We start from the raw sequence: 26,077 nt of genomic DNA, 5'->3' as shown, positions 1-26,077 counted from the left end.
TTTGTAGTAACTTTTACATTCTACTATCATATCATCAAACTCGGAATCCTTTTAATTCATTCCATTTTTTGTATGTTTCTAGAGATTTAAATCAATCGCATACAATTAAAACACATATAAGCTTGATATTTAAAAAGACGATAGTATGTATTCTATTGAAATTATGTGTATATATTTAAACATCAAGTGATAATATCATTTCACGAACAAGCGTGAAGAAGTAATTATTTCCTACAGCATAAACACATTCCCAAGAACTCCTCATAATTTACTAGGTGTAAATTCTATGTAATATAATAAAACTTTAAACACTAATAATACATTTGTTTTTGAATGTAGCCTTTTTTAGCATATTATTAATATCAATTTATACGATTACAATCTTAGGAAGCCTATATAACAATGAAAAGTTTTTCATTAATAATATTTTTAACAATATAGTTAGACATCGAAATATTTGCACCATATATGTAACCAATTGGGTATTTGAATGATTGATTTTGTCATAAGTAACAATAACTAAACAATTAATCATAAAAAAAAATATTATATCTTATTTTTTGATTAAATACCACTAAGGGTTCTACAATAATACCAAACACAGCATTACCCAGTTGGGATATTTTAAACTAATTTCAAATACAAAAATGTATTAAGTTACTTTAACTTCTATTGTGACTTTAATGTCCAATTGCATTTGATATTAATAAATAATTGTAACAATAGTAACCAAATAGAAAATTAATTTACATAACTGTCTGTGACTATTAAAATGGGAAGTCTAGTTGAAATTTGTCAATGGTTGAAAAATAAAAATAATAATATTCAGGGCAATGACTGCACGGAGCAGTGTCAAGCAACCTTTTTTATATTTAATAAACTAAAAAATATCCAAAAATTTACTTAACGATTTTTTATAAAATATATATGCTAGAAAACTAGCAACAGTTTATTGAGTATAATTTAATACTTTGATATCCGAAATTTATATTCATTGTTAATATTTTTTATCAATCCTAAATTTAATTTAATTTACGAAAATTCAGAAAAATACTTGGTTGGTAGTTTTCTACGAAAATAACTACGATATACGAACACACACATACATACATAATCATTTAAAAGCATTGTATAGACTAGTCTATTTTGGTGCTTGTATTGTTTAGTCGGGTTTTGCGTTCAAAAACTATTGTCTGATAATGTTATAGTGTCATGTACCAAGACTCCTATAGAAAAAATAACATACAAAATTGGAAGCACATACAGTTACTCCATTCAGATAAATTAGTATATTGTTATATTCTATCTGATATAATATAGGTTTAATAAAATTTGGAATTAGAATCATAGATCGTCTACGTACATCGCTCTTACGTGAAGTACTTTTTGTCTCGTATTGACCGGTGATGAGTAACGAGTTAGAGCGAGACAAATATATATTTATCAATACGACAGAAAGATACAAAGACTTTGTGATTATTAAGTACAACTAAAACTACATTAGTAGTGGGAAGCACTCACTGTAACTTCGCACACCTGGAACAGTAGTCGTTATTCGCCGGACTGCCGTAGTACATGCAAAGTGGGGCCCGGCAAGGTTTAGGGGAGGGGGGACGGTCGTCGTAGAACGTTGACTTAGAAAGGTACAGGGTTCGATCCTGCGCAGGCCTAACGGACCGAGTGGTAAGCGTTCTGGCGACTTCGTGAGCAGCTCGGTCGGCTTCAGCGTAGAACTGTGACCGACCGGTGCCGTAGCGCGGCTGCGAAGGCGCTGTACGGTTTTCTTCCTTTCTGTTTTTTTCGGCTGTATATCTGTGAATTCAAATAACGTATGATCTCAATGAACTATTTCTCCTCTTTTAGATGTATGTATCTCTTGGGCGCTAAGGAATTTAGTAAGATTTTAATTATAATCTAATTAATTGCCATTATAAAACCAATTCCTTATCATAATGAACATTATATATAGTATTACTATTTTTATATAACTACTACTATGAATGAAAGAAACCGAAACCTGTTATCCGTTCGTCTATGTAAAGCAGACGAAACTTTTTTTTTAAAAATATTTTAGAGACAAACTAAAATGCAGCATGACGTGATGAAGGGAGAGAGGGGATGTCTGACCCGATCCACGCCTCGTCGAGGTAGTTCTTGACCATCTCGTCCTGCACGGGCGCGCGGGCGGCGCGCAGGCGGCAGCAGAGCAGCGCGCCGGGCGCGCAGGGCGAGCGGCGCGCCGGGCCCTCCTCGGGGTTGCTGTGGCTGCCGCTCTTGCCGCCCAGCTTGGCCATCGAGCCGAAGTTCTTCTTCAGCTTGCTGCTCATCGAGCGCCCGATGCTGCCGAACTGCTTCGCCACCGAGTTCAGCTGCTTCGAGCTCTTCGTCGAAAGCGCGTCGAGCGACCGCCGGAGCTCCTCGGGCGGGGGGCTGCGCGACAGGCACTCGACGGTCTCGAGGTCGAGGTAGGCGGCGAGAATGGCCGTCCTCTGGTACTCGTCCGGTAGGAGGTTGTTGATGGTTTTCTGGTCCGGCTCGACGTCCCATCGGAAATCTTCTCCCGGGTCTACGTTGAAGCTGAAATCGAATTGATAAAGTTTCGAAATATGTCTACAGTAAATATTAGAGCAATATTTATCAGTTCAATGTCTGTTTTCGAGATATTACTAAGATATTCCTAAAATGTTCTAATATAATTCATATTTTCCTCTCTAATAATATTATGCGCTTATGTTTGGAGTCAGTTCAAAAACTCATAATTAGGCAGCTTATTGCAGCGGCTTAAACTATTAGATTATATGACGCAGGAATATTCATATTCTATAAACAGGCAAGTGTATACTTCTTTATTAAATAAAAAATATTTGGACAAAAATAATCAAATACCGAATCGGCATAGGGTTTCCAGCCTCGTCTTCTAGCGGGACTCTGGCTCCATCAGTCGGTAGGGGCTCGCAAGGAACTAGTGCTGAGAAATGTCCGGCGTCGTAAGCGAGCAGGATGGGCGCCTTACTGCACACTGCGGGGTCCAACTCCAAGGGTAGGTAGATACCGCCGAAGGGGATCGGGGCTATCGGATCGCCGCGGAAATCCTGTCGAATTCAGGCATATTCACAAATTATAAATAAATTAAGTTTTTTAGAATATTTTTATCTTCGAACTTATCTATGTTTGATTTGATCCTTATGTACTGTATGAGGAAACAGGGGACACCATGATCAATTTGATTCGCCCATCGAAGTCGACACAGTAGTACACACAATTTCTGTGCGACCCTCCTCCAGACGGGCTTACACAAAACTCTACCATGGTATACATAACATTTAAAACGACATCTAGTTTAAATACTCTTGGATGAACTTGGATATGATATTAGTTATAAAACGTACCCTGAGCGCGACGTCCGCGAACACGATGACGGGGCGCTTCATGACGTGCGCGAGCGCGAACACGTGCAGCTGCTCGAGGCCGGCGTAGTGCGGCTGCGCGGCGGGCTGCGGGCGCGGCCGCGGCTCGGCCGACGCGGCGCGCACGGCGTCCGCCCACTCGCGCGCCCACTCGCCCTCCGACGGCCGCAGCCCCGCCGAGCGCAGCGGGACGCTCTCCGACCAGCGCCAGCGCCGCTTTATGGCCTCTGAGGACGATAGGACAATAGACGACCGTTAATTCCACCGACAATAATTATTATTACTTTTATAATTAACAATGTACCAGCCTCCTCTCCGTTTCGAGGAGAAGGTTCGGACTTTCGGAGCTTATTCCACCACGCTGCTCCAATGCGGGTTGAATGTGGATCCACATATGTGGTAGAATTTAATTGTAATTAAACACATACAGATTTAATCACGACGTTTTCTTTCAACGCCAAGCACGAGATAAAATACAAACACAAATCAAGTACATGAACGTCTATAATATCGTTAAAATGCACGCGTTCTAATTACTGGGCCATCTTTTGGTTGGTTTTTCTAATAGTAGCAATAGAAATTGTCCATCAATAAAGAAATCTGAAACGTTGTAAGTACATTGACGAAATACTCACTTACATTGTAAGTACTTAACTATATACAATATACAATAGTGTTATGGCATATTCCTGTTGTAACAGAATATAGAAAAATAGTTTAACTGGATTTTAGAAATAATAATTTCCGTTTAAGAAACTCTATGGTATGATGACTATTTAGTATAGTAATATAATCACCTACACGGCACATTCAACTTCGTTCCAATAAGTTGAAAAACAAACAAACTTACTTGTAAGCACATCCCCTCCCTCGCCGGATAACAAGGCTTGTACTTTCGTTCGGAGTGCCAGAAGTCGATCATGGAACCCGTAAGCAGCTAGTGAGGCCGCGTGAGGTAAACAATTGCCATCACCAGATGTCGCCAGCGGCAACAGCCGGGGAGCTCCCGGAACGCGACCGTGGCGCCACCAGTTCAATATACTAGCCGACTCTAATGTTACGAGTGTGGCCGTTTCGAGAAGATCTTTTTCGATAAATATCCTGAGAGCAAACAAAACAAAACATTGCAAAAAAATCAAATAAGTATTAATATACACGGTATAACATTCTTAAAATTATTTCTATATATTTATTGCTATTTGAAAGGGTTTATTTCGAATCTTCATTAAAATGCAATCTCTTAGAAGCTAATAAAAATATATAAGCAACAAATCGAGTCAATATTAGTATAATTTTATTTGTGTATATTTTGTAACAGAATTCCATTAACGTTTTTAAAAAAATAAAATATAAGGTCAAACCTTGGAACATAAATTTAATGCTATAATTTGAGATAAAACCGTATCGTAATCGTAATTACTGCCGAGAATGTAGAAGGTACATAATTTGTTTAAAGTCTAATATGCTATGCGATAAAAATGTCCTATACACAAGATCGTTTCCTTTTAAAAGTCTATTTATTTATTAGTTATAGGATAAATCGCGTGGAGTTCATTTGATATACAAATAAAAAAAAAATGATTTTTTTCTTTTGAAGTGACTTACTAGATGTATTCAAGGTTTTATTGCTTTAATTATATTTATTAGGTGGAATGATATACGTTTAATACGTATGTGTCTAATAATCTGTGAATTTTTTTTTTATAAAAGTTAAAATATTAAATAAAAAATAAACTAATAAATCGTATACCTTGAACACTACAAATTAAACGAAAAAGTTTTGCGTGTCGGTAATTTTTTGTAAATGACCACGAATACCAAGTTCAAGTATCGAGTTACAAAAGGTTAAAAGAGTGAATGGTTCGTGAGGGATCAATGACTGAAAATGGTTGTAATGTGTAGCGTGCTCGATAGGGTTGGGCCCAAACGAATGATTTACTTAATCAAATACAAATTCGATGTAGCACGTGTATGTTTCAATATATCTGTTCAATTATGAAAAAATAATTGAATTTGCCATTCAATTACCGGGAACACATTTGATCACAGAGCATACCAATTAAACAATTACAATAACAAAATTAAAATTAAATTCGTGCCTATGACGAAAGTGATATATTTTTTTATCATTAAAATAACAGTTGTTTCATTAATTTAGTATATGTAGGTGACCATCTACAGGATCGAACAAAATATAGCAATCAACGAAATTGTTTTTCTTCAGAAAAGATATATGAAATCGTTTATTACAGATACAATTTGTCCAAGTTAATAAACAAAACAATTTAGTATTTTATTCCCAGTTGTTTGTCAATAACAATAAAAATAAATGGTGTGGAAGAAAAATATGTTCAAAATGTGCAAATTCGCATATGTTGTCCTGTTTTTTTTATGCCATTATTAGGCGGACGGCCACTACCACCCACGTGGTTAGTGGTCACCACGGTCTATAGGAATTGGCGTCGTAAGAAATTCTTTGCATCGCCTGTGCGCTACCAACTTTGGGAACTGAGATGTTATGTCTCTCGTACCTGTAGTTACACTGGCTCACTCACCCTTCAAACCGGAACACAACAATGTATTGTTGCTTGGCGGTACAATATATGACGAGTGGACGATACCAACAAGGGCGTGCTTATACAAAGCCCTACCACCAAAAATGTTTGAAACCGATTATGATCGAGAGGCATACAAAATCGACATCCCTAGTTGTCCCTGTATTGGCAAATTGCCGAGACACGTGTGGGAAACGCAATGTCACGGCGACTGGTTCGAGAGGCCAAGAAAAATCCTCGCTATAAATGACTTTTATACGACTATATCCGTAGGAAAATAAACTGAGAATTGCTGAATAAGCCGCATATAAATTTCGGTAGTACAAAAATGTAAATATTTGACATTTAAACTTTGTCTATTTCCTTCTTCTAATAATATGCTATTGAGTATCATTAAAATGTAAAGTAGTTGTAATATTTAGGCAAGGCGCCTTGACCTTGGCCCCAATTCTACCAACAAATTGACAGTTTATCGCATCGAATCGAAACGTTAAACCCATTATACAAAATCAACGATCTATTACAATTCCAATGGAAGTAGAAAAAAGATAAACAAACCTTAAATTTACGGATTCGCTAATAACTCAGCTACGTTGTGCACTACTAAGAGTTTATGATTAATATATATTTATTTATAATACAACACTATTACACTTAACTACTTATTTACACTTTAAATTTTACTTCCAAAATTCCGATAACAGTTTTGTCGACGTTCAATTTCGCAAATCCATAGTGAATATCATAGATTAATAAAGCTCTTGGCCAATTATATCGCGTCAATTTGCTGTCAAATGTTGTTTATTTGGCTTTTTCCTGTTATGGTTGGAATAGTGTATAGTTACGATTCGGTCAAAGTTTTATCGGGAACATAAATAAGATCGTATCAGTATAAGTTAGTAAAATTGAATATAATTGAATATAAGGGATATTGGTATTGTATATATTTTTGAAAAAACAGTTAAGTGTATATATGCGTGTATGTCTGTAAGTATGTGTACTTGTATGTTTGTATGTGTTTATGTATATATAATGTGAAAGTGGTGGACGACACACGTCCAATAAAAAATGTTTATTAAGACTTTATAATGACCGAATAATAAATTTAATTTGAAAATTATTTCTTACCTAAAATCTGGCGGATAAACTGATATATCCGGCAGTAGGAGAATGTGGTCGGAGGTTAGTGTGTTCGGTTCCGGGTCTGTGTTGCTTCTTAACGCCCATACCAACCCCTCGTTATCTGTCGCTCTTGATATACCTCTTGAGAGTTTACGACCTGATGATAGAATTGAAGCTTTTAAGCTAAATCATTTCAATTAATGTAGGGTATTGTATGTAATTATCTATTTATTGTAATTCATATCCGTCAAACTACTAGAAAGAAAACTTGTTTTTTTTTTAATTTGCCATCTTGTAAAAAACTTTTAGCAAAATTTGTTAAAAATATAGATTTATATAATATCACATAAGCTGCATCCGCTATACCCGCAAGATGTGCGATGGGAATTTACGTTTCTAATTATATGAAAATCACTACCAACTTTGATATCGTAGCCACTTAAGATAATAATACTCATTATTAGCTTGGTGCTTTAAGCTCAACTTGGAGTTATGAATACAGAAGACCCCCGGTAATCCAGCCCCTGCTTTATTTACAATACTAATTTGACAATCTCAAAATTTTGATAATGCATTATTGATCAGGTAACAAAATGTACGCGCCACCACTATTGTGCTAATCTTTTACAAAGTAGTATTCTATAATCCGACAAAATTGAATAGTCCGAAACTGCGCTGCAAAACGTTTGTCAGATTACCGCGGGTCCTTGTAATCTTTTAATATTGATACTTATATTGAAAAAGGAAAAAGGTTGTATGAAAAGTAATTGAATTCATTCATTGAAAACTATGCTAATTGCAAACAGGTAGAAAGTAATTTTACAGATGACAATAAATAATCGGGGTATTGATTGCCCGGACTAGATTCGTTTTTCGAGTGTCACATTATCGTCAACAGATGGCGTGCTTCGTATCTTCAATCATTAAATTTAAAGCAATAATTTTTACTTTACGAGGTTTTCATTGCAGGACGAGTGTTGTTGGATGTTGATACATATGTGAGTAGTTTCGTAGTTAATTCTACCAAAACGTATCCTGAATATTGAATGTCCAAAATATATACGGAAATTAAAAAAAATAAAATGAAATTATTTAAATTATCATTTGTTACTTACATTCGGGTGCTGGGGTTAGTACTAAGTTGGAGGGCGCTGAATATGACATGTTCAGGTCGAGTGTTCCCACAGAACGTTCTGGGATTACATCGCCGCCTGCTCTCGGCCGCAGGGATGTGCTATGGACTCGCTCTAGAAATTAAAAAAATACTATTAATTTCGATCTTCTTAGGATCTATAAGTTTTTTTTATAAAAAAGACAGCTCAACAACTATGTGCACATATTATAACATTAAAAAACAATTGAATATATTATTTAGATTGAAGGAAAATTCTCACCGTCGAACCTGATTGTTGAATTGTTTTTTACAATTTTTTATGATGGTCTACTGATCGATTTCAACCACGTTCATTCTCGTGGAAGACTAGCCAACTGCTCAGAATATCATAGCGCACAAGTGGTCGTTAAATCCATCACGACCGAAAAGAGTTCAAATGGAGGAGCATCGCCAGACCAATTGACTAACGTGTTTTTGATAGTGTATTCAAGTTGGCATTTATGCTTACTGTTCCGATATTTAGGTACATAATCTGCACTTAATACATATAACCTTCTTTCAATAAATAACGCAAAAAGAACTAAACAATACGCTCTATTACTTCCTAAGATTAGATATAGAAATTAATTTATATTTAAAAACCTGCTATGTTAGATCAGTTATTCGATAGTTGATGGTGTTGGCTGTATACAGTGCAACCAGATCAATTTATTTTTTACATTACATCAAGCAAAACTCAGCAGACGGCCCATACTTGTACATATACTAAGAGTCCGGGCAATCGTTTGAACGGTAAACTAGTGGACGTGCAATTCCATCTAGTAGCGAATTACGAAGTATATTATCAGATATCAACATCCACTTTGATATAAAAATTTCCAGTGATCCAAATATTTATTCTTAGGATTTCGTTAACCTAGAAAAATGGTAATAATGACAAAATTAGGATCAAATGAAAGAATTCAGGCTAGCAGACGTAATCTAAAGCTATTTGTGACACGACCGTTCGTGATTCACCTTCGTCGTGTCATACCTATAATGGAAGATATTTTTAATTCTGCCTCCTTTACGCGTTGCGTTGTTCAAACATGACTTCAAAATATTATTATAAGACGGCTGCTCGTGCCAAAACACTCGTCACCGGGCATCGACGCATCGTATACGATATGTAATTCTAGATATTTTAAAATAAGTCAGTAAGTCATATGTATTAAAAATACATTACTAATATATATGGAATGGTATGGCCCTCCTTGAGTTTAGGAATTAGCCCCTAAACTTAAGATGAGTCTTTGGTTTCGCAGTAGACAATTGTTACATTTGCCGATTCGTGTTAAAACAGCATCGACTCACGGAGTTTAAGAGATAGGGCAGGCTTGATACGTTATTTGCGTGCTCTGTTTCCGATGGCCCTAAGCACGAAAGCCGGGATGGCTTCGCGGCGGCTATCACAGTAGTCTTAATGGCTATGGCTCCCCAGGGGCCAGGGTACCTGAAAATTTCATCGCGTGAAGTAAAAAAGCGTGCGTACTAAAAGGTAAATCTCAAACGCCAGTAGAGGATTCGAGTTTCGGCTGCTCTCCGATAATTTTTGTAGTTTATCATAATTTTAATCACTAATTTAGCCGTATGTACTTATAATATTCAAGCAATTTTCTCGAGTCATATCAGACGAAGTTCATTCGTTTAGGGCTTTGATGAAAGACAATGGAAGCAATGAAGCGAGAACCGGATGCGATTGACGTGAACAGACATACGGTTCAGTGCGCATGCGTACCGTGTTACATAATTTTACTCAAAGCTAGCCATTGCTCCCAGCTACGCTCTAATGACTCTCACTAATGAAGATAAACTAATTGAGTCGATTACTTTTGCATATATAGATATGAATTATTTTAGTATACTAAATTTAATTAAAAATATCTTCAATTATTGGTTTTGATACAAATATTTTTTAGAAATACTATTTGTTTCCTCACACGAAAGTAAAGCTTGATTTTCAAGACAAACTGTCTCAACATCGGTTTGAAGCTGTTAAAAACCGGTAATATTCGGTAAATCTCCAATACAAACCGGCTCTTGATTTAGTTATTATTTGACATCACTATATTTGTAAATGCGCATTTAAAATACTTTGTACTTATCGTGCATTCAATGATTTTGAAAAATGTTGTTGAAATCGTAGGAGTGTTAAGGGAATATGAAACAAGGTTGACTTTGGCCGCGATATCGGACAAGAAGCTTTAAGCAGATTGCTTAAAAAAAAATTTGATAAAACAGGATGCAACAGCTGCAACATTATTAAAAAAAAATTGTCTTCTTTTTGTATAATAATAATAAGAACGAAGTTAATTTTTACGTGTCGTGATAGCAACAAATTAGGAAGCATTTAATAAATTAAAAACAATTGAATTCCTCGAATTGCTTATGAAAGTAAATGGGTTACTACGAATACTTTAAACGTATTCCACGAATAAGACTAATTTCGTGACATTTGTATCACATGATAATCTAGTTTTGCGGAATTCGGTGTAGATTATTGTTCTGGTGATTTCGTAATGTAATATACACTAGCATAGTTTAAAGGATTTGATATTGCAATTAGACCGCTCCCTTGACTTAGTGGTTAGCTTTTAATACAAGCCAACAACATATATTGATATTATTCTCAGTAGCAGCCTAAAGGGCTTGATAGTGTTAAGATTATGTGTCTCAAAAAGTACAAAAATCAAGTTGGTTCTGTGCCTGAACAATCTCTGTTAGTTTCGGACGCCGTACCATCGGATTAAGAGAGTGACATGCAGAGTGCACTGGTATTAGCGCCATATTCGAGCACCTTAATACTCCTTCGTGATTGGCAATTCCGATTTGAGATTTGCCCCATTGTCCGAAATCGGACAGGAGGACATAATCACCATTATTATAATAGGCTATTTGACTGATTTTTAAAATGCATTTTATATTATTTAGTAGAGGTTAAGGAACCCAGTAAAAGTTGTCTTTTTTAATTTTAGTACATATTTGCTGAAAAATATCAAAATAAAAATTCCATATTTAAATAGCCCGCGAAAACGCTACTTTGACAATATGGAGCTGCAATGGGGTCGGTGCGTCACTTGCCTGTATTATAATCTGTGGCACATATAATCCACATACAGTAGACAAACGAGGTAATAAGCAAGTGACGTCATCATAAGCCCGACCAATCGGAAGCGTTTTTTGTCACGTGACAAACGTTTAAAAAAATGCATTTTTATTTATGGATTTTTGAATAAATAAATTATTATTTTCAAATTTTGTTCATAAATAACCATTTTTAAACTCATAATTTATATCGATTACAATAATTGACACTTTATTTTTCACATTGTTAAATAGCCTATTTATTTTGACTTTAGTATATAAATATGTTAATACAAACAATATATTATTATATAAACACATTCCATTTCTCAAAACAGCTTTAACGATGTTATTAAAACAAATGATATAAATTAATCTTCATTAATATCCTCTTAAACTTATACAGAACATGATGTGTAACTTGAGTTAATTTTATAATACGAAAATATATTTGTAGACAAATATGTAATCTACTCTAAAGTAAATTCGAGTACAAGGTTCAAAGGCCTTCCTGTTCTCTTCGGAAGAAGATTGTAGCTTAATCCGCCAGATTGTCCCCATGTGACTTGGCGGATGATGTTGGTTGTATGGAACAATATACTAAGCTCCCGCGTTGTAAGTTGTATCTCAATTGCATAAGTAGTTCCAGGAGGGTTTTCGGTACCCAGGGAACTCTTCTAACTTGGATACTTATAGTTAAAATTTATTTTTATTCTTAATTTAAGTTAATTTATTTTTTAAATATTCAGAACGTCCTTTCAAGAAATACTCGTATGAGCTATGTTTTGCCTGCATTATTGCAGTCGCTAACTGATCGTCGCTGGATCGATTTAAGTAATACGTATCGCGACGTATTATTATACTATACTACTTTTATCGACGAGAGAGCTCAGATGGCCCAGTGGTTAGAACGCGTACATCTTAACCGATGCTTGCGTCTTCAAACCCAGGCAAGCACCACCCAATTTCCTTGTGCTTAATTTGTGTTTATAATTCATCTCGTGCACGTAGGTGAAGGAAAACATCGTAAGGAAACCAGCATGTGTCTAATTCCAACGAAATTCTGCCACATGTGAACCCGCACTGGAGCAGCCTGGTGAAACAGGAGAGTAGGTCTTAGCCCAACAGTGGGATATTTATTTACAGGCTGTACATGTTGTATGTTGTTTGTATCGAAGCGACGAAAGCTAAGTTTGGTATTTAACTATTTTACGCGTTTTATATTGAGAAAGAAGAAATTTTTATAAAAAAAAAAAAAAAAGAAAACAATCAATGTAAGACCAAAACGTCGCGGTGGGCAGGAATTGATTGTCATGAACTTATGAAATAAAACAGTGAGTGGGAATGAATCGTCTTGATATTTTTAGAAATCACATGTTAATATTTAGGACGGTTGGTCCCCGTGGGCGATTTGAGGGTATGCGTTTTTATTTTGGTAACAGTTGCTCTATTCTCAGTAATGTTATAGCAACCGATATAATATTATTGTTTTACTCAATCCTTGTTAGTTGTTGCCTGCGGTTACGTTACAAATTCTGATCAGGTTTCAAACATCGTTAGTTATTATTAATATAAAGCTCTACATTACATAATATTGTATGTAGCTAAAATGTTTTAGTACTGTTAGAGCGTTTTCACACTATCCGATCCGATGTCGGTGTCGGACGACGATAGTTGACAGCCGATAGCCGACACCAAGTGTCATTTTCACATATTTCCGACAAAATCGTTCCGATTCGGCCCTTTGCTCCATAGCTTCGTACGGGCAGGTGTCAGCAGGTGTCACCTATCGTCGTCCGACACCGACATCGGATCGGATATTGTGAAAATGCTCTTAGGATATTATATAGAACATGAGCTCAAATGTCAGAATGTGATATATGACATTGACTGTAATATTTATAAAATTTATAGGATACACGTATCAAAATTGCGTATCACAGTGATCGGTTATCACTATTTCACGAGTGAGATACGAATTGATTTCTTACAGAATCGCACTGAATACATAGACAGACATAATACATTTAAAATAATTTACAGTTGTATTAACAGACGTCAATTAAGTTGAATGCCAACTAAACATTTTTACAAATTATATTTATACAAAAGATATTTAAAATAACGACCTCATTCAGGATCTTAAGCTCAAGTCAGATCTTAAGATGTTAAGAGACTTAGAGTATCTCTTATACTACTGTTAGTCTATTTTGATTTTATTTAATGACGTCACAACGGCCCAAGTAATGTCATGTTATATTAAATTAACTGAAGCATTAGATTAAGTTGTTTATAATAGCATATGCATATATGTATATTTTTTAAGTTTAAATTAGTTGATTCTTAATCTAATCTCTAAGTTGTTTGTTAGGCAGTTATGTGTGTTAATATATCAGCACTAATCGTGAAACCAATAATCCTGTTTTGATAATCTTGAATATTATTTAATCAACGTCAAAAATTAGGAAGTTTGTACTTCGGCTTTTCGTTGTTTTTTTCTTTGATTATATTTCGGACAATATTTATCGATTTCGATTTAGGTGTATCCTGGAAACTGTTTGGTGGTAGGGCTTTGTGCAAGATCGTCAGAATAGGTACCACCCATTAATCATATATTCTATCGCGAATTAGCAATACTTTGTGTTTTTATTTTCCGGTTTGAAAGGTGAGAAAGCCAGTGTAACTACAGGCACAACTGACATAACAAATTAGTTCCCAAGGTTGGTTGCGCATTCCAAAGAATGCTTAAAATTTCCTAAGGCCATAATCTAAAGGTAGAGGTGACCACTTAACATCAAGTGTCCCAATAGTATGTACGCCTACCATCATCATCATCCTCCTGCCCTTATCCCAATTTTACTTGGGGTCGGCGCAGCATGTCTTCTTCTCCCATACTTCTCCGTCGGACGTCATCTCATAAGTAACATTCTTTCTAACCATATCGTCTTTCACACAATCCATCCATCGTTTCTTGGGTCGTCCCCTACCTCTATATCCATCCACATCCATTCTCAAAACCTTTCTCACAACACGGTCCTCATTCCTCCGCATAACATGCCCATACCAAGGCAGCCGGTTTCCAGATAGCTTCTCGGTTACCGGTGCCACTTTCAAACTTGCTCTTATGTACTCATTTCTTACTCTATCCATTCGCGAAACACCACACATTCCTCTCAGCATTCTCATCTCCGCCACATGCAATTGTCTTTCAGTCATCCCTTTTATAGCCCAGCAGGTCTGACCATGGTCTCGGTATGTACGCCTACCAATTTCATAAAAAAAAGTTAAGTCTGAGCTATTTAGCTTTACTCAATTTTTTTTCTTGACGTAAGCGCAATAATGTTTATAGTTACCCTACTTGTTATTAATGGACATTGGACGTATCCTCGACATGTCTCGTTACGAATAATCATGTTCTCAAAATAATTTTATGAAACCGTATTAATAGCTAATAAAGTAAAAATTATTAATTTAAGAACAATTTAGTTATTACGTTTCGTATTTAAAACACAAAGAACTATAATTCGAACGCGTTCGAAATTTAACATTCCGAGTGAGTGGATTTTAATGACGAAGGTTGGCAGCAAATTTCGGCCTCCATACGCTACCAGATTAATCTAGGTTAATTTTCTATTTAGATTAAATGTTTATAATACAATTGTTTATGTATGTTTGCTTGTGCTGGCATGATTACATTGTTACGCATTCTCCTTTCACTTTCTGATTATTATAAATAATATATTTTAAGAGTATATAACTACTTTTAAAAAATTACATTGAAAAAACATTTTCGAAACTTAAACTTTAGAACCTATCACAAAAATAATTTACGTATAAGTTATATTTTTCGAAAACATAAAATTATGTATAAAATAAATTTAATGAATAATCACTAAAAAAAATAATTTAAAAAACAATATGTAGTTCGAAAATACATTTACCATCTGTGTGATTGTCACCAATGGGATTGGCTTCCATCACCATGATGAACCCTGAAACAATACGAATAAAATTAAAAAAAAAAAGTAAAAATAAATAGAAACCTATTCTTTGTCACGAGCCATAACCATTCTTTATATTTGTCCCGACTACTACTTGGAAACGAAAATAATGGCCCCCGAGGGGTAACGGTGTAACTTGCGCCTTTTTTATCGCCAAACATCACGTATACCATTACCGAGACTTAACTTTACTTTTCGTTTAAATAAACGTACGTAAATTGTATAAAGTTTTGAATAATTTATCCGTCGCATAATCGGTAAACTATGTTTAATAAACATAGTTTTTAACTTTTGGTTTCATTAGACACTTTAGTTTGGAACAAAAAATATAAGTTATATCAGTCTATAACTGATTTAATAATATTATATCTCTGTTTATCTATTTATCTGTCTGTTTATCTCTTGCTATTTTCACGGCCATTATTACGAATTTAATTCAATTGACAACGACGACCTGACGACCAACCCTAAAACTCTAAAAGCAGCGAGCGACGTCTAGTATCTATAAAAGTTTGTATTATATTTTCCGAAATCAATGTTTTAACTTTGCTGATTTGCTCTATCATATGAGATTTAAAAAAGACGAAATATAATTAATTCAGAGACTTTTCAATGTACAGATTGAAAATATGCCTATATAATCAAAATAATCTCCACGGCAATTATTTCACAAGTACATACAGTTTCGTTACGCTTTTAGTGTTGAAAAACTTATACAAATATTATTTAATGTATGTAAATTACTACATATATTATTCTTTGGCATTAATACAGTGAGTTACTTTGACGTAATTAAAGTATTTGTTTGAATGTTTGACGCTCGAAATCCTGGACGTCTTCTGGTTGAGATCAAATATATAAAATAGGACAAGGGTGTAAAAAAATATATGTGAAAATTAAATTTTGTCAACCGAAGTGGAGTGGATAAGCAAAGGGTCCTATCCTATTATTTTAAAATACGTTCCGAAAGATTTCACAAAATTTTTGGCCCTAATAATGTTTACAGCGATCGTTGCCAAAATGGTACATGAAAATTAAGAAATAAACACGCATGCAAAGATGACACATAATACTCCTACACAAAGTTTAAAATAGCGTGGCAAGTCTAATAATAAGACGGTACAATAACCAGTTACATTGACCTCTCAGATTTAGTATCAGTTTCGGTCCTTTGAATATTTTTAGTAGAGCGGAAGCTCATTGTATCGTGGTTGTTTTAAATTTTAATGACAATATTTTAACAGTGTAGAAAGATTTGAATATTAAAAGCGTTGTTGTGAAAATTTTCATCGTTCGTGGTATGAATATTTACATTAGATATTTACGAGGTCATTAGCACTACCGTTCTGTAAAATTTAGGGTTACATTAAGTTAAATTTATTTATTGACAAAAATTAAATATACATTATTAAAGAATATTAGCAGTGACCCAAATTAATTAAGGAATTACTAATATTCCTATTTACACCTCCTTTTAAGCTATAAGCTATAATCACTTGTGTTAGGAGTGGGGACGTCAATAGCCTAAAGGGTCGGGATCGATCCTGCGACTATTTACATCGCTAGGCGGCCAGTAAACTATTGCACTGTTAACGCTTCATATCATTAAATAATATTCATTATATTATTATAAGCTGTGGACGATCTATTATCAAATATTGTGAGTGTTTATATCATATTACCCGCTATTACCTATTACTCGCTTACATAGCAAAGTAATCCATCAGTTTAATTTAGTTTATAAAAAAAAAGTATATTTTCATGTCTAAGTATTTATTCAATATAAAAAATGACAGCAGAACGATATTATTGCCTAATAGAACTCCGATTAGTGCTTAGTAATTTTATTAAATTGCCAACGCTGGTCCTAAATTATATACCTCCTCTCAGAAAATACACTCCGACGAGTATGGCGACACAACCACAAAAAACAATATCATTGACTAGTTACGTAGTTGTCCTGTATGGTAACGCAGAACCTAGAAATCGGTTAAAAGTTGGTTATGTTACGTGAGGTCTTAAACGAAACCTTATAAGGCCTGCATCACAGCGCCTGGGCGTGAACAAATGCTAACTACAAAGGAAACGTTTTATATTGTGGGCGGAAATACGAAACCGTGTCTAGTGTTTATAAATAAAAATGTGCACTGTACGCGTTTTAAACCGTAAACACTATCTGCTTAACCTACATATTATTTTTTATTTTTTTCGAATTTATAGTAGTTATTTGCCGAAGTCGCCTCTACAGCGTCACTTGTTTTAAAATACTAAACCGGAATTTCATCATCATTGTCATTTATATGTTAATGATGATTAATTAATTATATATTTTGCATATTATTTATACAGACATGCTTATATAGGTTAAAAATTACGTAATTAATTATATAAAATTTAAACTGAACTAATTTTCATCATAAGTACCTTGTGTGTAAAATTATTAAAGTTTAATTTTAAGTAGAAAAGTGAAGAAATTAAAATAACTGGGTATACGTTTTATTGTAAAAAATAATTTGATTCTTTGCGGATTGTTGGACGTGTCTTTACGATATTTTACTTTATCCGTGTAATTTGAGATGAATAATAAAACTTAATTTAACACATAAAATACTATACAGTTGTTGTTGGTAAGTGCGCAGCTCGTATCAGACAATAATTTACAGAAAAGTTTTAATTTTTTTTTACTTGTTAGCACTTTGTGGAAGACCGTCTAGTTTTCTCATAACATTCGACTGTCAAACTAAATATACCTTATATAATACTTAATATTATTGATTTGCGGTGTTATGGGTGTGTGAGGCTGTAATCACAGGTACATGGGATAACAACATAGTTCCCAAGGTCAGTATGGCGTTAAAGATTTAATGCAAATGTCTACCTTGTGTAAGCCTATAAATTATTTTAAATAAAATATTTATAAATAATTATTAAAGGTTGTATAGCTTCTAGCTATTGAGTTATATTCAATCACAGAATTATATAAATGTAGTGGATACTTTTTGGTTTGACATTTGTACAAATAAAAGTAGAAAAAGAAATATATTTGAATTATACATGGGAATTGTTAATGTGGATTGAAAAACGTAAGATAATGAATGATTGTAACAAAAACTAAAATATAATATTGTTAACTATTTTTAGAGGTAACTTTGTGATTTTTTTTTTATCGTATCAAACTAATTATATCACGTTTTCAAAAGTATCTAAATAGCATATTTTCTGAAGATTATCATATATTTTTTTCGATTTCGTTTACTGTGTTGGATCATATACTTTTATGCATTATAATACTTGCATTTAGCTCCTGTAGTCATCTTAAATACTGTTAATTATTTGATGTTCCCGTTTACTTGAAGCTGGGCCTGCAGTTGTTAGCATCAGAAACGAAAATCAGATGACTATACGTTAGTCTACCTAGCTGTTAAAATTAAAAAATCTCTATAATTATGTTATCAAAATACTTTATATCAGATATTCCACGAAATGTGCACATTTCGCTATTAAACGGAGCCTCCCTGAGGACATCATCATACTGAAAACCAAAAGTTGTTAAAACACGCTCCAAACTAATATGATTTTCTGTGTCAAGCTTAAATGAGAAGTCTAGATGGAGTTTCGAAATCTGTTTATCAACTTTAAGTTCTACTTTAAATATAAATAAGGCTACGCTATTGCAACATTTTAATAAACAAATTGAATATAAATTTTAGCACACGTAACATGTATATAAACAAAGGACATACATTTTAAATAAAGATATAATAATCTGTAAATAAATATGCCTACAATGAAATAAAAGTTAAAAAAAATAAAAAATCTATGGCACATGTTGGCGGCCGGCCAAATAAGCCACCTTAGTGGTCACCAATGCCGTATTAAATTTTAACCATTTGTTACATAACTAATGCGCCATCAATCTTGTGAACTTAACAAGACAACTGACAAGGTACAATATCCTGTGCCTGTAGTTAAACTGGCTCACTCACACTGATTTATTGCTTTTTGGCGGTAGAATATGTGGCTATGAGTGCGTGACACCTACCCAGACGGGCTTGAATGAAAAGCAAAGATGTACTATCACGAAAATATCTCGTTAAATGATATGTAGATCATTTTTGTCGCTCATAAGGTATTTTATTATACTAGAAAAATAGTTAGGCATATTATACACTATCTAACGAACGAACGAAAAAAAGTGATACGGTATATGGTGTAAATCATTCCTTACTCTAAATATGAACCACCTACTGTCGTATGTTTTATATATTTACACTGATTGACTTTGAAATTCGAAGATCGCATATACAATGAATGAGGTAGTACCCACATATACCCTGTTTTTTATATTTTGTTCGTTATTCCGGTTTCACTAAAAATCCAACTAAATTTGTATGTGTCCATAATTTTAGGACGGAGAAAGACGATTATACATTTTCTAAACTTATATAACTCTTTGACTACGTTAACTATGTTCACGTAGTCAGAGAGAAAATAGTCGGTCCGTACACTTTCGAACCGAACTATGTATACTCTAATACCGATACACGAAAATAACCTAAGAAAAAAAAACGATTACGCGTTTATTTGTTTATTTACATAGAAATAAATAATGAATAATAGTAATAATAAAATTAATGGCTTCCCTGACTCCTGAGTCTAGTGTCAGACACGAATGGCATAATAGTTTTACAGAATTGGATTACAACTTTGCTATAAATTCAATGGGTTCTGTCAGACTATTTATCGCCCTCAAACAGGTATTTGGGACAAGGACGGAATTAGAATCTTCGATGTCAATATCGTGTTCCATTGAGCAAAGCAGCTGAGCTGTCTCGTGAAACCTTATTATTGAGCTGTGATCAACCAAAGCCGATTTTGAATGAAGAATAGATTTTTTTCTGAAGTAATTTACTATATAATAGGAATATATATATATATATACATTTTAATTATGCTATTTGGCGCGATAGGCGAAGCACATAATCTTGAATATTTTGAATTTTAATCCACAACTGGCAAGAAATAAATGAATATCAATCAGACGTAGCCGACATAATATATATTAATACTAATATTTAAATACTGAGATACATTCATGGTTAATCTTTATTGAGAATATAAAGAAAATATTTAAATATCGAATAAATAATGTAACGTCACGTTATATTAATAAATTTAAAAAAAAGGTAGTTTATTAAGATTAAACAAAGCAAGAAATTTATTTGAGATTAATACATTTTGTTAAGTCTAAAATATATAAAAAAATTCAATGTGGCAGTAATTGAGACAAGAAATCAAGACACGCTGAGAAACCGGAAGAACGTCCGCGACTAATACGGCGGCGAGGCGATGAGGCCGTCGACTAGTTGTAGGCAAAATAAAGGATAACTAAAAAGGAAGTCCGTTCATTGCTGTGATTTTCTTTGTTTATTTCATTGCGAAATGTTAGGTTTCGTTTTCCGGTGTTAAGAAATTTACAAAGATTCTGACGATTTATGTAAATATTTATAATGTTTTTACCGGTTTTAGATATTTTAATTTAATTGTAATTTAATCTTGCAATATATACTCAAGATAGTCAAAATATTTCGCTCTGAATTTGAGTTTAAATCGTTACGAAAAATGAAAATATTACAATTTTATTTTTCTTATAATTAATGTGCGTTTCGAAACATTTGTGTAATATTGTGAAAACAGTTTATTAAAATAATGCTAGGCATGTTTAAAATAAACCAATAGCTGTTTATAAATATGCAACATACTAAAACAGAGCTGATAAGACACATACGGCTTAGCGGTCCATTTATGGTGATTCATAATACCTTCTACTATATTTACAATTATATTGCCTCGCAAAATATATCGTACTATGGTATGTTTATATGTATATATTACGACTTAAGAAATTATACTTAAAATCCTAAGGAGGTGCACAACATCAATACATTATTCAAGTAGGCTCTTACAAGAACTTTTGAATCGTCCTTATATAATATTATACTAAATGTAAAACGACCACCGGTTCGAAATGTAGATTCCACATATTATTTATGTACAATTATGAAGGTATGTTAATTAGACGTATCAACGAGTTAACTTGAGGTTAGAAGTATTTTCACTTCTGTAAAATTAAAAAAAAATTGAAGAAATCGACAATATAATTATACAAAATGTTTTTACTTAAAAGGTACATAAACATATATGTTACTATTGTTTTAGTTGATACCACGTCATTTTTGGGAAAATTTTTTAAACTTCAATGTATTGCATTGACTACACTCGTGCGATATCGTTCACAATAATATATATTTGTCAAGACATAATGACGTTCTCGTCGTATAGTAGGAGAAAGTGCGTTGACATCGTATAATTGTTACAATGAACTTCGATTTGTTACGGTCGTATTATGGAAAGCAGCAACGGTGTATCAAAAATAATATGATTTATCGCTAAGCCTAGGCCGACATTGACAAGTACCTCATATTCTTCGTAATATAAAGTCCATCGTGGATTTTCCCTAGGCAAATAAAATTGGCAGTTTTCGGATAGGCAACCTCGCTGTTAATTGTATTGAGCTGTGTTAGTATGAAGTGAGCCGGTATTGAAAAATATTTACGAGACTATGAAAGCAATCCATTTTACCATCGTATGTCTGATTTATTCATAAGACAATATAAGAAAAGGAATCTTTTGAACGAAAATGAAGGATTGAAAATTGAGATTCACTGATAAGGTGGTTTAATATTTTTTGTTAATGATATTTACTGGTGAGATGGCTTTTGTGTGGGCTTGACTGTGTAAAAACGATTCCTGAGCAGGTATCTATTTTACTACTAATCATAAATATCATTTATATTACTGTATTTCAGAGATCGAGGATCTTGCTTTTCGTCTAGTACGAATAAAAACGTTACGTTTACCTCTGTCTACTAAAACCATAAACATATCTATGTCAATGCTATTTTAAACACATGAAGTGAACATAATTCATGTGTTTAAAGAATTAAATGGTCATCAGACGTGGTACTTCGTAAATTTCGTGCGCCCATTTTGGCGATGCAACTTCGCGCCGCTTTTATGGCCCTGAAGGTTGAGTGAGCGAGTGTAATTATAGGCACCAATGACATAAATTACAATATAAAATATATTTCATAAGGAATGGATCATACTTTGGCAATAACAATATGCAGTTACCTATCCAATAGCATCAGTGCCTTATTTGAATTGTATATAAATAAAAAAAAGCGAACCTAACTTGCTTTGTCTGGAGTATTCGTGCTATTAAAAAGCCGATATGTTCATGGATTGTGGCCTTTGTTAGCTACCATTCACTATTATATCAAATTAGTTTTGGCAGTATTGACTTGTTTGTATGCTTTATTGCAGAAACAGTCAATGCATAAAATGCTTATTGTGTATTTAATTTATTGTTTATGTGTCATGTTATTTATTTTATTCAATAACAACAACAAAAATAGAAAAATAAAAATAATATTGTTATCAGTTAACACCTTGTTCTAATTGAATATTTGTGACTAATAAATTCCCTGCCCTGACCAGAGTGACTGATAAGAATGTTTGTCGTCATAGCTATGATATGAAGAGTTGTTATCAGTGATACATAGATATAAACATCTAATTGTTGGAGTATTATAACAATTTTTCAATTGATGTCTAGTTATACTGATTTGGAACATAGATATTAAGAGAATGTGAGGAACTTATCCATGGGTCATAGACTACTGAGTTTTCATGTGCATATGAGTTGGTAAACGCTTACAAATTCTGGAAAAATATATTAGGAGGAAACTTGTAAATGCTAAGAGATATTCTAATATGTATTTTTAACAAATCTCATTAGGAGTGAAGTGGAAAAATGAAAAGTTTTTTCCCATAACAGAAAAATAGTGCTATTGCCTAGCAGTGTGACATTTGCAAGCTATTCGTAAGCTAGTAATTAGTCAATTTACTAATTAACTTTGTCGATTAACAAACTTCATATACCTTAATAAAAAATAATTCAATAATATTGATATTAAAATTGTTTCTTTTTATTAGAACTCAAACACTTTTAAATATATCATACCTTTTTGTAATATTGCTGTTTATTAACTAAATGCATTTACATAATCATTTCAATGTACATATTGCATAATGTTCATAACATAATTCATTATCAGTATTTTATATATTTATTCATTGAATTCATGTATGGCCAGAAACATTAAAAAAATTAATTATTGTAACTGTTATTTGGACACATAAATAAATATAATACAGACATCAAAACGTATAGTGTACTACAACAGACATAAAAGTACTCAAACTGCTGCAGGGTACACAGAAATTTTTCAAAAGGAATACTTATGTCCTTGATGATAATAGTCAAAATAGAATGAGTAGTGCATTTCAGTGTTTGCCGGATAAATGCTATCCTTGCTCTGAGAATAACAAAAAGTCAGTCTCTCGCAGTAGCGAACATGGCAAACACTGCAGAAATCTGACTGTTTCCTTAGAAAGATTAGAAGATAGATAAAAGTGTCAATGACACATCTAATGGCACATAAATAATTTGGTATTTCAATGATAAAATTTAATAACAATAAAGGATCATCTTGCATCATTGGTATGATATCAGACTGTACTAACATAATATCATTAATAAAAAAAATCCTATGATTTAATAACATATTTTAAATAAATACTTGAAATGCATGCTTGTCATATCAATAATCTTATTAAAAGCTGGTAGGAGGACCATACTTACATAAAAAAAAACTATAACCATCTATGAAATGTACTGCATTGTCTGGCATAAAAAATATGTATCCATATTTATTAATATAGATACTAAAAAATAGAGATCACCATGATCTGACCATATATTTGACCTTCAGTATACTGTTAATAAAAAATATCATAAAAGGTAGGTACACACTACACAAATATCTCTTTACACCTAACATATCTTGTAATATTTATTATGGTTTTAATCTCTTATTGATAACAAATTAATTTGTTATATGCTGAATCTATCATCAGTCAAATTTTTAAACATTTACAGTACTTTCGCAGGGGCTATGATGGCTACAATTTTTAATAAAAGCAAGCATCTAAACATTGCAATTGTGTAGTATATAAAATATCTACTGATAGTTTAATTAATATAATTAAAGAAACAGAAAAGTTACATTGACCTTCAAACATCATTCCTTAAACATTAATGTGTTTAAGGAATTAATTAGATTTCAAGATTGACATTTACCAAGTGGACAACCAGAGTGACAATTTATATGATTATATTTCAAGTCGACAACTGTTTTTGTTTGTATTTGGACAATGAACAACAATGCATTGGAATTACATTATTGAAGAAAAACAATGAATTTAATTAAAACAAATATATTAAGTTCTATTGTCTTGTATTGATAAAAGATATTAAAGGAGCTGCAAAAATTTTAGATTTACGCAAGGTATTTTGCTAAGAAAGCAGTAATTACTGGTTTACCGAATATTGTTCTCCATTATCAATTTCCGATTCCCATTATCGCCTTTAAATTATTTTATAACAATTTTAATTCTATTAGAAATATATTTTTACTTTACATCATGATGTTTAAAATATTATTTGTCCGATATATAATGTTGCAGTACAACAAAGTACACACCTTGCATTTAAAAACATATGTAAATTGTAAAGCACAGCTGCCGTTTTTAACGATGACACTCTTTGGCTCAAGGTTACACGGAACAGCGTTAAATTTCACTATTTATTTTATAACAGGCTTAAAAAGGTAGCTTAGTTTTGTATCTTTTGATAGTAACAAAATAATGTATGGCTTCCTTATTTTTTTTATCATGAAAAGAAAACTCAAGCAGGTGTTATAAATATTATGCGTAACAAATATTAACTCACCTGTATGGGTTTAAACTTGTCTCAACCGACGAGTTTTATCCATAAAACACTTTAATAAATATTAAAAACAAAGATTTCTTGTATAAATACTATTCGCTTCTAATATTTACAATATAACAATATTTACAAATAGAGCACTTTCTACTGCGCGAAGCACTTGTGAAATGCCATAGACAAATTAGACAGAACTGTCATTTTCGAATTTGACAACTGATTAACGTCGTAAATTGTCGATAAAATAATCGAAAAGTAAAAATTTGTGATTTCTGTGAAAGAATATTGTATTAATTGTAATGTGAGCATTAAAAAACACATAAGTTTTGAAATACCTAATGAAAACTAATTTTTATTATTCATTTACTCTTTTATCGTTTTTATCGATGTTCGATAAAATATGTTCAACATATTCTACGTCCAGCATGGCTCTATGGAAAAAAATGTTGTCAGTTTTCTGAAATTTGCACATGTTGATGATTGATAGACTTGTACATTTACCTTGTAATTAATTATATTACTTTATGTTAAAAATATAGTATGGTTTCGGAAATTTGTAAGTTAGACAATATTTAAAAAATAACTGGGTAATAATTTAATAATTTAAATATGAATAAAATAGACATATATTGTAAGAAACTAATAATTAAATATTTTTTAAATATTTATTGTATTGAATCACATTTACTTTCTTTAGTCCCCTTGCATTGTTTACTAATATTGCTTTACTGTTAAATATCAGACATTTTGGAATTTGATGAATTGAAAAATCCATCACTTCAAATTTATGGCAAATTTTGTTTCTGAATCATGGCAACTCGAATTATAATTTCCGATTCCGGCTG

General features: G+C 32.9%; 1 protein-coding gene across 1 annotated transcript; it reads right to left on the bottom strand.

The window, feature by feature from the left end:
• Window positions 1–1,401: 1,401 nt before the first annotated feature.
• LOC113398587 (OTU domain-containing protein 7B-like) lies at window positions 1,402–25,414 on the bottom strand. Its single transcript, XM_026637392.2, has 9 exons — window positions 25,239–25,414; window positions 15,263–15,313; window positions 8,200–8,331; window positions 7,091–7,241; window positions 4,258–4,508; window positions 3,390–3,634; window positions 2,887–3,092; window positions 2,128–2,577; window positions 1,402–1,812 (listed from the first exon to the last, which is right to left on the bottom strand). Exons 2-9 carry the CDS (start codon window positions 15,303–15,305, stop codon window positions 1,518–1,520), a joined length of 1,773 nt encoding a protein of 590 aa, XP_026493177.1. The 5' UTR covers window positions 15,306–15,313; window positions 25,239–25,414; the 3' UTR covers window positions 1,402–1,517.
• Between the last annotated feature and the right edge of the window lie 663 nt (window positions 25,415–26,077).

The sequence above is a fragment of the Vanessa tameamea genome, chromosome 14 (assembly GCF_037043105.1).
Source record: "Vanessa tameamea isolate UH-Manoa-2023 chromosome 14, ilVanTame1 primary haplotype, whole genome shotgun sequence".
Taxonomy (NCBI): Eukaryota; Metazoa; Arthropoda; class Insecta; order Lepidoptera; family Nymphalidae; genus Vanessa; species Vanessa tameamea.
The sequence above is the reverse complement of the archived record's forward strand: the minus strand, read 5'-3'. Positions and strand labels throughout refer to the sequence as shown.